The sequence below is a fragment of the Oncorhynchus gorbuscha genome, linkage group LG10 (assembly GCF_021184085.1).
Source record: "Oncorhynchus gorbuscha isolate QuinsamMale2020 ecotype Even-year linkage group LG10, OgorEven_v1.0, whole genome shotgun sequence".
Classification (NCBI taxonomy): domain Eukaryota; kingdom Metazoa; phylum Chordata; class Actinopteri; order Salmoniformes; family Salmonidae; genus Oncorhynchus; species Oncorhynchus gorbuscha.
In genome coordinates this window covers 34,585,323-34,598,937 of record NC_060182.1, presented here as the reverse complement: position 1 = coordinate 34,598,937, position 13,615 = coordinate 34,585,323, and the positions used below count along the sequence as shown (strand labels likewise).

At 44.2% G+C, this 13,615-nt stretch overlaps 1 protein-coding gene across 1 annotated transcript in view; it reads left to right on the top strand.

Annotated features, from left to right (window-relative positions):
• kdm5bb (lysine (K)-specific demethylase 5Bb) overlaps positions 1 to 13,223 on the top strand; it is a 37,118-nt gene extending 23,895 nt beyond the window's left edge. The window contains exons 17-28 of the mRNA XM_046365787.1: positions 1,768 to 1,892; positions 3,512 to 3,662; positions 3,858 to 3,972; positions 5,209 to 5,564; positions 6,833 to 6,971; positions 7,102 to 7,281; positions 7,397 to 7,546; positions 7,735 to 8,184; positions 8,318 to 8,402; positions 8,593 to 8,801; positions 12,124 to 12,387; positions 12,623 to 13,223. Of these exons, the coding sequence (XP_046221743.1) occupies positions 1,768 to 1,892; positions 3,512 to 3,662; positions 3,858 to 3,972; positions 5,209 to 5,564; positions 6,833 to 6,971; positions 7,102 to 7,281; positions 7,397 to 7,546; positions 7,735 to 8,184; positions 8,318 to 8,402; positions 8,593 to 8,801; positions 12,124 to 12,387; positions 12,623 to 12,751 (2,353 nt within the window). The 3' untranslated portion in view covers positions 12,752 to 13,223. The remainder of the gene's footprint in view (positions 1 to 1,767; positions 1,893 to 3,511; positions 3,663 to 3,857; positions 3,973 to 5,208; positions 5,565 to 6,832; positions 6,972 to 7,101; positions 7,282 to 7,396; positions 7,547 to 7,734; positions 8,185 to 8,317; positions 8,403 to 8,592; positions 8,802 to 12,123; positions 12,388 to 12,622) is intronic.
• The last annotated feature ends 392 nt before the right edge of the window (positions 13,224 to 13,615 follow it).

Sequence of the window (13,615 nt, the reverse complement as noted above, 5' to 3'; positions counted from 1 at the left end):
GAAGCTAGATGGGGGGGCGATCAATTCACAAATGGTGTCCAGGGCACAGCTGGGAGCTGAGGGGGGTCGGTAGCAGGCGGCAACAGTGAGAGACTTGTTTCTGGAGAGAGTAATTTTCAAAATTAGTAGTTCAAACTGTTTGGGTATGGACCTGGAAAGTATGACATTACTTTGCAGGCTATCTCTGCAGTAGACTGCAACTCCTCCCCCTTTAGCAGTTCTATCTTGACGGAAGATGTTATAGTTGGGTATGGAAATCTCTGAATTTTTGGTGGCCTTCCTGAGCCAGGATTCAGACACGGCAAGGACATCAGGGTTAGCAGAGTGTGCTAAAGCAGTGAGTAAAACAAACTTAGGGAGGAGGCTTCTGATGTTGACATGCATAAAACCAAGACTTTTTCGATCACAGAAGTCAACAAATGAGGGTACCTGGGGACATGCGGGGCCTGGGTTTACCTCCACATCACCCGCGGAACAGAGAAGGAGTAGTATGAGGGTACGGCTAAAGGCTATCAAAACTGGTCGCCTAGAGCGTTGGGGGCAGAGGATAAGAGGAGCAGGTTTCTGGGCATGGTAGAATATATTCAGGGCATAATGCGCAGACAGGGGTATGGTGGGGTGCGGGTACAGCGGAGGTAAGCCCAGGCACTGGGTGATGATGAGAGAGGTTGTATCTCTGGAAATGCTGGTTGTAATGGGTGAGGTCACCGCATGTGTGGGGGGTGGGACAAGGGAGGTAACAGGGGTATGCAGAGTGGATCTAGGGGCTCCATTGTGAACTAAAACAATGATAACTAACCTGAACAACAGTATACAAGGCATATTGACATTTGGGAGAGACATACAGCGAGGCATACAGTAGTCACAGGTGTTGAATTGAGAAAGCTAGCTAAAAACAGTGGGCGAGGCTAATCAGCTAGCACAACAAACAGCAGGTAAAATGGCGTTGACTAGGCAACTGGGCCGACAGATAAAACAAACAAGCAGAGTGGAGTACCGTGATTAATGGGCAGTCCAGTGTGTCCAGTGTGAATCACACTTCAACACCTGGCAGTCCGACGGACGAATCTGGGTTTGGCGGATGCCAGGACAACACTACCTGTCCCGAATGCATAGTGCCAACTGTAATGTTTGGTGGAGGGATAATGGTCTGGGGCTGTTTTTCATGGTTCAGGCTAGGCCACTTAGTTCCAGTGAAGGGAAATCTTAACACTACACCATACAATGACATTCTAGAAGATGTTGTGCTTCCAACTTTGTGGCAACAGTTTGGGAAAGGCCCTTTCCTGTTTTAGCATGCCAATGCCCCCGTGCACAAAGCGAGGTCCGTACAGAAATGGTTTGTCCAGATCGGTGTGGAAAAACTTGACTGGCCTGCACAGAGTCCTGACCTCAACGGCATCATATGCTGACTACGAGCCTGATCGCCTTACCTCACTAATGCTCTTGTGGCTGAATGAAAGCAAGTCCCCGCAGCAATGTTCCAACATCTAATAGAAAGCCTTCCCAGAACAGTGGAGGCTGTTTATAGCAGCAAAGGGGGGACCAACTCCATATTAATGCAAATGAGATGTTCGACGAACAGGTGTCCACATACGTTTGTTCATGTAGTGTAAGTTGTGTAGAACAAACATGCCTCTGACATGTAGAATAAGGAGGCACATCAGCTCCTTTTTAATTACATTTCTGTAATCCCCGGTGTCCTCAGATGGCTCATCTGCTCTGGCTTTGACCCCTACTGACATTATTCCCCTTTTCCACTTTCAGTTATAGATTTACACTGGATGATCTGTACCCCATGATGAACGTGGTAAAGCAGCGAGCTGAGACCTACGACGAGTGGGCATCCCGCGTGACGGAGACTCTGGAGGCTAAGTTGGACAAGAAAAAAAGTGAGAGACAAATTCCGCTTGTCTATATTCTTCTCTCCGTTAAAAGTACTTTGAAATCCAGAAATGCACCTTAATCTGGGTTTGGAAAACCGCCCCTAAGAGTTGAACTGTATTCACTCTGAACAAAAAAATAAACGTAACGTGCAACAATTTCTAAGATTTTGCTGAGTTACAGTTCATATAAGGAAATCGATCAGTTGACATGAATTTGTTATGCCCTAATCTATGCATTTCACATGATTTGGGAATACGGATATGCATCGGTTGGTCGCAGATAATTTACAAAACAAGGTAGGGGCGTGTAGCAGAGAACCAGTCAGTATCTGGTGTGACCACCATTTGCCACATGCAGTGCGACTCACCTCCTTTGAAAAGAGTTGATCAGGCTGTTGATTGTGGCCTGTGGAATGTTGTCCCACTCTTCAATGGCTGTGCGAAGCTGCTGGATATGGGTGGAAACTGGAACGCGCTGTCAAACATCCTCAATGGGTGACATGTCTGGTGAGTATGCAGGCCATGGAAGAACTGGGATATTTTCAGCTTCCAGGAATTGTGTACAGATCCTTGCAACATGGAACCATGCATTATCATGCTGAACCATTTTTATTTTTTATTTAACCTTTATTTAAATTGAACAAATTCTTATTTACAATGACTGCCTCCCCCGCCCAAACCCGGACAACGCTGGGCCAATTGTGCGCCGCCCTATGGGACTCCCAATGACAGCTTGATGTGATACAGAGGTGATGGCGGTGGACGAATGGCACGGCAATGTGCCTCAGGATCTCATCACGTTATCTGTGTGCATCCAAATTGCCAACGATAAAATGCAAATGTATTCGTTGTCCGTAGCTTATGTCTGCCCATACCCTAACCCCACCGCCACCAGGGGGCACTCTGTTCACAACGTTGACATCAGCAACCCTGTTTGTCCCACACCTCTGCTATCTGCCCGGTACAGTTGAAACCGGGATTCATCCGTGACGAGCACACTTCTCCAGTGTACCAGTGGCCATCGAAAGTTAGTATTTGCCCACTGGCGTCGTTTACAATGCCGAACTGCAGTCAGGTCAAGACCCTGGTGAGGACGACGAGCACGCAGATGAGTTTGTGCAGAAATTATTAGGTTTTGCAAACCCAATGCCAAATTCTCTCAAATTAAGTTAGAGCCACCTTATAGTAGAGAAATTAACATTAAATTCTCTGGCAACATCTCTGGTGGACATTCTTGCAGCCAGCGTGCTAATAGCACGATCCCTCAACGAGGGTCATCTGTTGTGTTGTGTGACAAAACTGCACATTTTAGAGTGACTTTTTATTGCACAAGGTGCATCTATTAATGATCATGCTGTTTAATCATCTTATTGACATGCCACACCTGTCAGGTGGATGGATTATCTTGGCAGAGGAGAAATGCTCACTAACAGGGATGTAAACAAATTTGTGCACAACATTTGAGAGGAGCTTTTGTGTGGATGGAACATTTCTGGGATCTTATATTTCAGCTCATGAAACATTGGACCAACACTTTACATGTGATGTTTATATTTTTGTTCCGTATAGTTGTGAATCAGGCCTCACATAACCTATTGGTTGAAATGTTGACCTTCTCTCCTCAGGCTTGTCAGTCTTCCGCTCCCTCATTAACGAATCAGAGTCCAAGATGTTCCCTGACAATGACCTCTTGCGTCAGCTCCGTTTAGTCACACAGGATGCAGAGAAGTGCTTCTCAGTGGCCCAGCAGCTACTCAACGGCAAAAGGCAGACTAGGTACCAATAACACAGTCAGATGTAACAGGAGTATCAGCACTGGATCATTTCCCTCCCCTGCCCACACATGATCAACTATATCTTGAATATTCAATTCCTCAACCAACCAACTGTTTATTTAAATTTAATTACCAGATTGATTCAAGGGTTTGCATGATGTAGTTTGATTCAATTGTTGTGATAATTCTCTCTCAGGTATCGGTGTGGTGGGGGGAAGACCCAGAGCCAGCTGACCGTGCAGGAGCTGAGGTCATTTGTCAGGCAGCTTTACAACATCCCTTGCAGCCTTCCTCAAGCCCCCAAATTAAAGGTCCAATAGATACTACATGCCATGCAATGAGGAAGTTCAATATCTAAATGCCATGATATTGCAGCCATTAGAAAATGTCATTGGAATTGATTAGACCTAACTAAGATGACTGTGGAACTATGTTTAACTCGATTGGTCAGAGATGGAATGCAAATTCCGTCAATTTTCCTGCCAATTTTAACCGACCCTCATTAACCAACTGCAAAAATAAATCCCAACAGTAAAATGACATGACACAGAAAATGTTATGCATGCATACAAGGAACAGACATTTGGCTCACAGCCAAAATGCTATATTATTTAACATGCAACTATTGTAGTGAAGCAGCTGATAAAACACAATTTTCAAACTTTCACCAGAATGTAAGTCACAGTAAAACACAGTTCTTAACAGCACACCCTGATGTGAGTGTTCCATATGACAGAGATCGACATCTCTGTTAGAAACATGGAAAGAGACGGAATCCAATAGCAACAACTTTGATGGGTTGCTAATATGAGTGGGATGGTGCCTTTGGCTTCTGGACAACGAAAGAAAGTTGACATGGAAAATAAATTCCATGTTTCTATGGTAGGATTTTGGCTAGGCTACTTTGAAGCAAGGTAAGACATGCCTCATAATAGGAAGTAAAATATTCAGGTTTCAATAAATGAAGTATATTTTACCAAATTGCATAGAGCCTCCAGCTCCGATTGCAAAGTGGTGGGTGATGCGCTTAATAGCCTGCCTACCGTTGCCTAATCCTATGCACTTGAATGGGAAGTGCGCTTCAATTACGAGTTGAGGAAGAAAAATAGTATCAATGAAAAGCTGGGGCCCCTATTTTTAATCGTGGCCATCAAAACTTTGTTTTTTAACACGTGATTGCGTTTAGAATTGTTGCGCAATGACTGGGCTTTTCACTCCAGCAGAAACTAGCTGTTTGAGGAGCAGCTGCAGCTCTCGCGCTGTTCGACAGGTGATATTCCACTCAAACTAGGGTCTGTATGCTGTGCGAGTGTGATAAATAAAATGCATGACGACTAACAAAAACATATGCTCCAATTTTAATTTCATTACATTATTCAAATTAACCTTTTGACCGATGTGCATGACCGATCAAATGTTAACCTTTAACATCCCTAATCAGAAAGTACTCCTCAAGGTTAAAGCATAAACCCAAATAAAACCCATCTGAATCCTCAATCATTGTAGAATCGTATTCCTAATGATATGAATGACGTTTATTTTCTTAGGATCTCTTGAATCGCATCGAAGACTTCCAGCAGCACAGTGAGAAAGTTCTGATGGATGAGGCCACCAGCACAGCAGTAATCCAGAGTCTTCTAGACGTTAGCTTTGACTTTGATGTGGAGCTGCCTGAACTTCCAATACTACGGGAGAGGCTGGAGCAAGCCCGTTGGCTGGAGGGTGTGCAGCAGACCAGCGCCCAGCCCTCCACCCTCACCCTGGAGACCATGCGGAGGCTGATAGACCAGGGCGTGGGCCTGACCCCTCACCCCTCCGTGGAGAAGGGCATGGCTCATCTGCAGGAGCTACTCACTGTGTCTGAACATTGGGAGGAAAAGACCAGCATCCTCCTCAAGGCCAGGTGAAGGCCGCACACACCGAGGATTTCTCGTTTACATCTGTAGTCTTAATCTGTAAACCAGGTATTTCAGGTTTTTTTTTATTTTTAGGAATCCGATGTCAAAGAAGACGGGCCAAAATTTTAGATGAGTGGATTTTAACAATAGGTTTAAGGTCATCTTCTGGGCTTTGTTATTCTGGATCATTTAGACCTGAATTTACAATAATTGTGTCCTCAGAGATTCAACTCTGGGTCTTGAATTTGAACTTTCTCTACTCTTAGCCAAAATGAGCCATGTGGTTATGGCACTTATATTAAAGCTAGTGAGGTTTCTCTTTAACGAATGTACAAACATACGGGATTACTGATTTGTACATTAGCAGAAATACAGTATGTCAGTGTCCCTGATTTTGCTTCATTTTAATTCCAGCTAGTGCAAAATGCTGCTGCTAGAATATTCAACAAGATCTACAAAAAGTGAGCATGCATATCTAGTTCTGCTTTCATCCCATTTGGTACCCAGTGCATTTTAATAATCACTGTCACCGGTGTTTTTTTCAAACAGCTTTTTTTTAATGGCATGGCTCTCCCAAGGAATGTGCATCTTCTGTGCGCGCCACATATCCACGGTTTTAGCAGTCTTTTTCAGTCCAGTTTTAATTGTCTGCATCTTTCTAGAGCTAGAGTTCTCATTCAAATGTGCTGTAATTTTAGTGCTTAGTATAGTGAGAAGACTCTCTTTCTTTTTTATCTCCTCAAGGACAGATGGATAGTTTGTTTCTTTATGACTTTATCAGTATGTTGAACATTTTCTTTATTATAGAATTGTGCACAGCCCAGACCACGGTAACTGTATATGCCACCAATGGTTTGAAAGTGTAAAAGTGTGTCGTGGTTGCAAGGGGTCAGTATAGATGCTTATGTAAAGCTACTAACACTAAACAATCCATCAGCCGTCAGAGGAAAAACGTTGCATGGTTCACAACCCTCACAACAGTGATGTCTGCTTACATCAGAAAGATCTTGAATTGACCTTTTATGAAAGATGGAGTGAATAGCAACAAATATTGAACAACAAGGGAAGTGAAATATCTTAGGAATTGTCAAAGGTTTTTTTTTCATGATAGTACATTCATATTTTTATGATTGACACACACCTGAGGACATTTCTCCATAGTCCATACAGATGGATAAATATGATATGTATGCTTCCTGTCAGCCGGATAACTGGGCCCCATTGTGCTGGTGACTGACCAGTCTTTTGACCTAACTGTTTTCTTCTCCACCAGGCCCCCCCCATCGATAGAAGTCCTCTCTGAAGCAGCTGAGAAGGTGGTGGGTATACCTGCTTACCTCCCCAATTGTCTGATGCTGAAGGACTCCATCAGTAGGGCCAGGGAATGGCTTCAGGAAGCAGAGGCATTTCAGGTACGGAAGAATAAAACACCACGTTTTCACAATGTTATACATGATTTTTATAGAAACAATGCTCCCAGGTTGACATGTAAAGGTGGAACCATTTATGTATAGAAAATGTGTATTCTGTGTACTTTTATAGGATGGAGAGTCCATTCCATTGTTTGACAAGCTTTCTGATATGGTTCTACGAGGACAAGCCATCCCAGTCCAGCTGGACCCTCTAAAGCATCTGGAGTTTCTGGTAACAGAGCTGCAGGCCTGGAAAGAGTCTGCAGCTAAAACCTTCCTCATGAAAAACTCTCACTTCACTCTGCTTGAGGTAATCGGCTGTAATGCACCACCTATGAATGTTCTATGAGTGATGTACAATATAAAGCAGTTTATTTCCCCAGAAATGCATTCACCAGAATTCACAATTTTGTTCTTGTCCACAGGTTCTGTGTCCAAGATTTGAGGTTGGAGCAGGGTCCCCGAAAAGGAAGTCGAAAAAAGCTAAAGACTGCAGTAAGAAGAAGATGGTGAAGCTAGACTGTCTCAGTGATGTGGAAAAAGCCCTTCTAGAGACCAAGGACACTACCTCAGCTGTAAGTACACCTACAATGGCCATGTCTCAAACTGAATACATCTTTAATTTCCAACTCAGTTCAAAGTGCGGACCTTGGCTTTCTCTACTTCTTTCTAGTACTGGATATGTATTGTACCTCAATGCACGTTGGACATGAACTTGCATTCAAATTGTATAAATTGAAATGATTTTACGTCTATTTACCAGCTGGCAACTCTCGGGGAAGTGCGGTTACGGGAGATGTGGGCCCTCTCCTCCCTCCGGGCAGCTAACGAGTCCAAGCTCCTCCCCACGGCAGACTGCATGGACCTGAAGGTGTGCGTGTGTCAGAATCCCCCCATGGGAGCCATGTTACAGTGTGAGCTCTGCCGGGACGCCTTCCACAGCGTGTGTGTGAGGGCTCCCTCAGACTCCCGTTCAACCCAGGCCTGGCTGTGTCCAGACTGCCGACGCTCGGAGAAGCCCTCCCTGGACAAGGTCCTGCCCTTGCTGGCGTCGCTGCAGCGTATCCAGGTGCGTCTACCGGAAGGCGATGCGCTTCACTATTTGGTTGAGAGAACAGTCAGCTGGCAACAGCGAGCGCGACAGGTCTCTGCCTCCTGTGGCCTTCCAGACCTGGAGGAGAGCTTTAGAACTTCACCATCTCCGGTTGGAAAGGTCAGTCACACCCCTTCTCTGAAATGTAGTTATCTATCCATTTTAAAGTGATATAATTCAGAATTAAGAGTTATGTTAATGACCAGATTAGTAATGAATTTGATATATATATATTTTTTATATATATAAACAGCCACCATGTTTGACTCCAGAGTGGAACAGGACAAGTCATGATCAGATGGTCTTCTACACCGAGCAACGATGCATTCCTCTGCAGGGTCAGTTTTGTGTTATAAAGCAATGTTGTAGAATCATTTGTCATTCTTATCACCAGCTGGACTTCTTGACAACATCATTATATTGATTAGCGCTCTACTGATGACTACTGATTATTTAACCAGCACGCACGGTAGTTGATTGAGAACATTTGTCTTTTACAATAACCTGATGTGTGCTGTGCTGCTGCAGGTCTGAGTGTGGAGCTGGAGGAGCTGATGGTGGAAGGGCTCCTGCTGCAGGTGTCTCTGCCAGAGATCACACAGCTCTACCATGTGTTACTGAACGGGCTGGGAGCGCATCACACCCACGGACGCACGTCACAGCAAGAGGACGACCCCTCGGACTGTGACAAACGCAAGCAGTGCAACTCTCAGGGAAGAAGCTCTCCACAAAAAGAGGTGTGTGTGTCAGCATGCTAGCTATCAAGTACTGTAACTGAGTACTTGGTGGACTGTATATTCTACTTTATGTTCGCTCTCGTGTGCTGATAAGGGCACAGATGACAAGACTGAGGAGTGCGGTCTAGGTGGTTTAATGACGCTGAAGATTCACAGTACGGACACGGAACAGCACCGTGTATGTAGCATGGATGGGCCAAGGCACTTGGTGGTATGGCACCTTGCAAGAAGTGTGTACGTGGTCTGCAAGTAAAGAGGGAAATAAAGATGCAATATTGAATGCCAGATGTAGAGTGTATACATAATACCATCTCTAGTTCACGATACTATGAACAATATGCATGTAATAATAACGTGGTTATAATGGCTTAATGCTATACAAGGCAAGACGGAGCCATGCAACATGACCCCACTAAGGTTCAGACCCAGGGCCCCAAGCTTAATGATGAGCTTGGAGGGTACTATGGTGTTGAAGGCTGAGCTATGGTCAATGCACAATGTTCTTACATAAGTATTCCTCTTGTCCAGATGGGATAGGACAGTGTGCAGTGCAATGGCGATTGCGTCATCTGTGGATCTATTGGGGCGGTATGCAAACTGAAGTGGGTCTAGACTATCAGGTAAGATGGAGGTGACATGATCCTTAACTAGCCTCTCAAAGCACTTCATGATGACGGAAGTGAGTGCTACGGTGCGATAGTAATTTACTTCAGTTACCATTTCTTGGGTACAGGAACCATAGTGGACATCTTGAAGCAAGTGAGGACAGCAGACTGGGATAAGGAGAGATTGAATATGTCCGTAAACACTCCAGACAGCTGGTCTGCGCATGCTCAGAGGACGCGGCTAGGGATGCCGTCTGGGCCGGCAGCCTTGCGAGGGTTAACACTCTTAAATGTCTTACTCACATCGGCCACAGAGAATGAGAGCCCACAGTCCTTGGGGTCAGGCCACGTCAGTGCCACTGTGTTATCCTTAAAGCGGGCGACGGTGTTTAGCTAATCCAGGAGCAAGACTTCCGTCTCTGCGACGTGGCTGGTTTTCTCTTTGTAATCTGTGGTTGTATGTAGACCCTGCCACATACGTCTCGGGTCTGAGCTGTTGAATTGCGACTCCACGTTTTGCCTGTTTGATTGCCTTACGGAGGGAATAATTACACTGTTTATATTCGTGCATATTCCCGGTTACCTTGCCGTGGTTAAGTGGTGGTTGCTTTCTGTTTTCCTCGAATGCTACAATCTATCTGCGGTTTTTGGTTTGGGTAGGTGTTAATAGTCAGTGGGAACAACATCCCCTATACACTTCCTGAAGAACTCAGTCACCGTGTCCGTGTATATGTCAATGTTATTCTCAGAGGCAACCCGGGAACATATCCCAGTCTCCGTGATCTAAACAATCTTGAACCATGGATTCCGATTGGTCAGACCAGCGTTGAATAGACCTTAGCACACGTACTTCCTATTTTGACTTTCTGCATATAGGAAGGTAGGTGCAAAATAGAGTCCATCTGATTTGCCAAAGGGAGAGTGGGGGAGGGCCTTGAAGCCATCCCGGAAGGGGGAGTAACAATGGTCGAGATTTTGTAGCACGAGTACTACAGGCAATGTGTTGATGGAATTTCGGTAGTGTGTTCTCAAATTCCGTTTTGTTTTAAATCCCCACCTACAATAAGTGCAGCCTCAGGATATGTGATTTCCAGTTTGCAGAAAGTCCAGTGTAGTTCCTTGTCGGCTGTCCTGGTATTGGCTTGAGAGGAATTTTCACAGCTCTTACTATAACCAAAGAATTATCTTGTTAGTTAATACTGTCGACATTTGATTAAGATATTCTAGGTTGGGTGAACAAAAGGACTTGAGTTCCTGTATGTTATCACAATCACACCATGTGTAGTTAATCATGAAACATACACCCCCGCCTTTCTTCTTCCCAGAGTTATTTATTCCTGTCTGTGCAATGTACTGAGAACCCAGCTGGCTGTATGGATGGGGATAGTATACCTGGAGAGAGCCATGATTTTGTGAAACAGTATGTTACAGTTCCTGATGTCTCTCTGGAAGGGGATCCTCGCCTTAAGCTCGTCTACTTTATTGTTCAAGGACCGAACATTAGTAAAATACTCTGAAGTGGTGGATGGACACGAAGTCCACTCTGAATACCTCTTCTATGCCGGCGGCGTCTTGGAGCAGTCTCTGGAATAAGTTCAAATTGCCCTCTGCCTTCTTCCCGGAGAGTTCGTTATTCATATCTGCACTGTGTACTGAGAACCCAGGTGGCTGAATGGACGGGGACAGTATATCCAGAGAGAGCCATGATTCTGTCCCTGATATCTTTCTGAAAGGAGATCCTTCCCCAGAGCTCGTCTACTTTTTTGTCCAGCGACGGAACATTATCGAGTAATATACTCGGAAGTGGTGGATGGCGTTTACGCCTCCTGAGTCGGAAAAGAAGTCCACTCAGAGTACCTCTCCTCCGCCGGTGGCATCTTGGAGCAGCATCAGGAATAAATGAAATTGCCTTGCGGGATATGATCAAAGGATTCAAATTCGAGAAAGTTGTATTTCTGATCGTAATGTTACCGCCGCTCTGATATCCAAAAGTTATTTCCGGCTGTGTGTAACAACACAAACGTTCTGGGCTAATAAATGTAAGAAATGACAAAAAAAACGAAATACTGAAAAGTTGCTTAGGAGCTAGAAGCAGAGCTTCCATGTCTGTCGGTGCCATCTTCTGGACATCTATACAGGGTATGTAAAAAAGGCACTGAGGGAACATTACACAATAAGAATTCTAGGATAAATGTCAGTAATAATATGATCGGCGAGATGGAGCTCGCAAGCTTTGTTACAGTTGCTAGCTCTCGATGGCTCGCAGTAGAAACATAATAAGCATAATTAGCGTATCCATAAAATTACAATATTGTCCCCAATTGTGTCTTTAGACAAAACCTGAAGGATATTAAATATGTACTTGCATATCAACAAGGATGCACACTGGCCTTGGCTAACACAATGAAGCTAACTTGTGGAAAACTACAGGATGGCTGGAACTTTCTCTCACTTGACTTCTCTGAGCTGGAATTGCCCAGCATGTTTTTCTCCATTTCACTGGTGGGCGGAGCAACAGCTCTGATTTGACTAACTTCTATCTATTCGACTTTGATGACTACCATTTCTCCACAGCCTTTCATACAAATACATTAAATTGTATGTATTATTATTGGCCTATAAAAGCATTTAGTTTATTACTGTTACCGTATCATCACTGATGAAAATAAGAAATACAGTTTACTTACTTTAAGATGTTATGTTTTTTATCTCTTCAGGATGGCCTGAAAAAGGATGTAGTTAATGGAGCAGAGAAGAAGGCCAAGCGACGCCTGGAGAGGGAGGCTCTGGAGACAGAGCGCAGGGACAAGGCCAAGAAGCTCCAAAACAAGAGACAGAAAATGAACAAGGAGAAGAACCTGGAACGCAGGGCAGCCTCGACCTCCTCATCTCCTCGTTCCGACTTCTCCCAGTCAGACGACTCTGAAGAGGAGATGGCCATGTGTCCAGCAGAGGGATGCCAGCAGCCAGAAGGAGATGAGGTCAAATAAATCACTCACTGACAAGAAAATATGAAATGATGATGAGCAATATTTTATTAATTGCGAAAAACCTGATTGACTGGCTGCTAGTGTTGGAGTTCAAATAAAGGAGAGAGGGACAGAATGCCTAGCAGTTTGTTAGTAGTAGAAATTGTCAAATGTACTGAATGTTCAGTTCCTTGTCTCTCTTATGTCACTTGAGTTCTCTTTATTTGGTGTTTTTGACTTATTTCAGGTGGACTGGGTCCAGTGTGACGGCAGCTGTAACCAGTGGTTCCACCAGGTCTGTGTGGGTGTGACAGCCGAGTTGGCTGAGAAAGAGGACTATGTGTGTGTCAGCTGTACAATAAGCGATGGCCGCTGAGGATTTGAGGAGAGAATGGATGGAGTTTTGGAAGGAAAGTCTGACGGTTCTCGGCCTACTCCGTTAGCAACCTGGCCACACAAGTCAGGATGTCACAGACCTAGCCCTCCCTTGTCCTCATCCCCTTTGTGACAACGGTGCTATCTCCTCTTTATTGGGTTGTTGTCCAGAACTATACTGTTTGTTCCTTTTTTTGTATTTTTTACATATTTTTCTTTCCTCCTTTGAACTGTTTGTGGTTGTGACATGATGTGGAGTCAGTGTGCTGCATGGGTATCCATATAATGGGTGGTGCAAAGGAGTCAAACAATAAGGCACTCTAAAGATCCAAGGGTATATTGAACTTCCTTGCATGCAAAACCTGAGACAGATGGTTAAGGTCCCCCTCCTTCCCCGTAATAAATCATGTGATGGAGAGAACTATATTTTCTGGGAAACCCAATACTTAGTACTTCCATCATACTGACTTATATCAGTTGACTAAGTTTATTTATCTGAGCAATAATGTTTGTCTCAATTGAATTCAATGGATTGGTCTCCTCTGAACTACGTGTTGATGCTTCAGCAATGGTTTGATGTACAGAACAGAAAGCGTATCGACTGGGGTAAGTTACAGTTGTAGACTAGCAATGTAGCAGACAAAAGGAACTGGATCAACTGCCACATACACTATACAGTGCCTTTGGAAAGTTTTCAAACCCTTGACTTTATCCACATTGTTACATTATAGCCTTATTCTAAAATGGGTTAAATAAATACAAAACCTAAAATCTACACACAATACCACAATGACAAAGCAAAAACCTGTTTTGGGAAATTTTAGCAAATGTAAAAAAAATACATAAGAATTCAGACCCTTTGCTA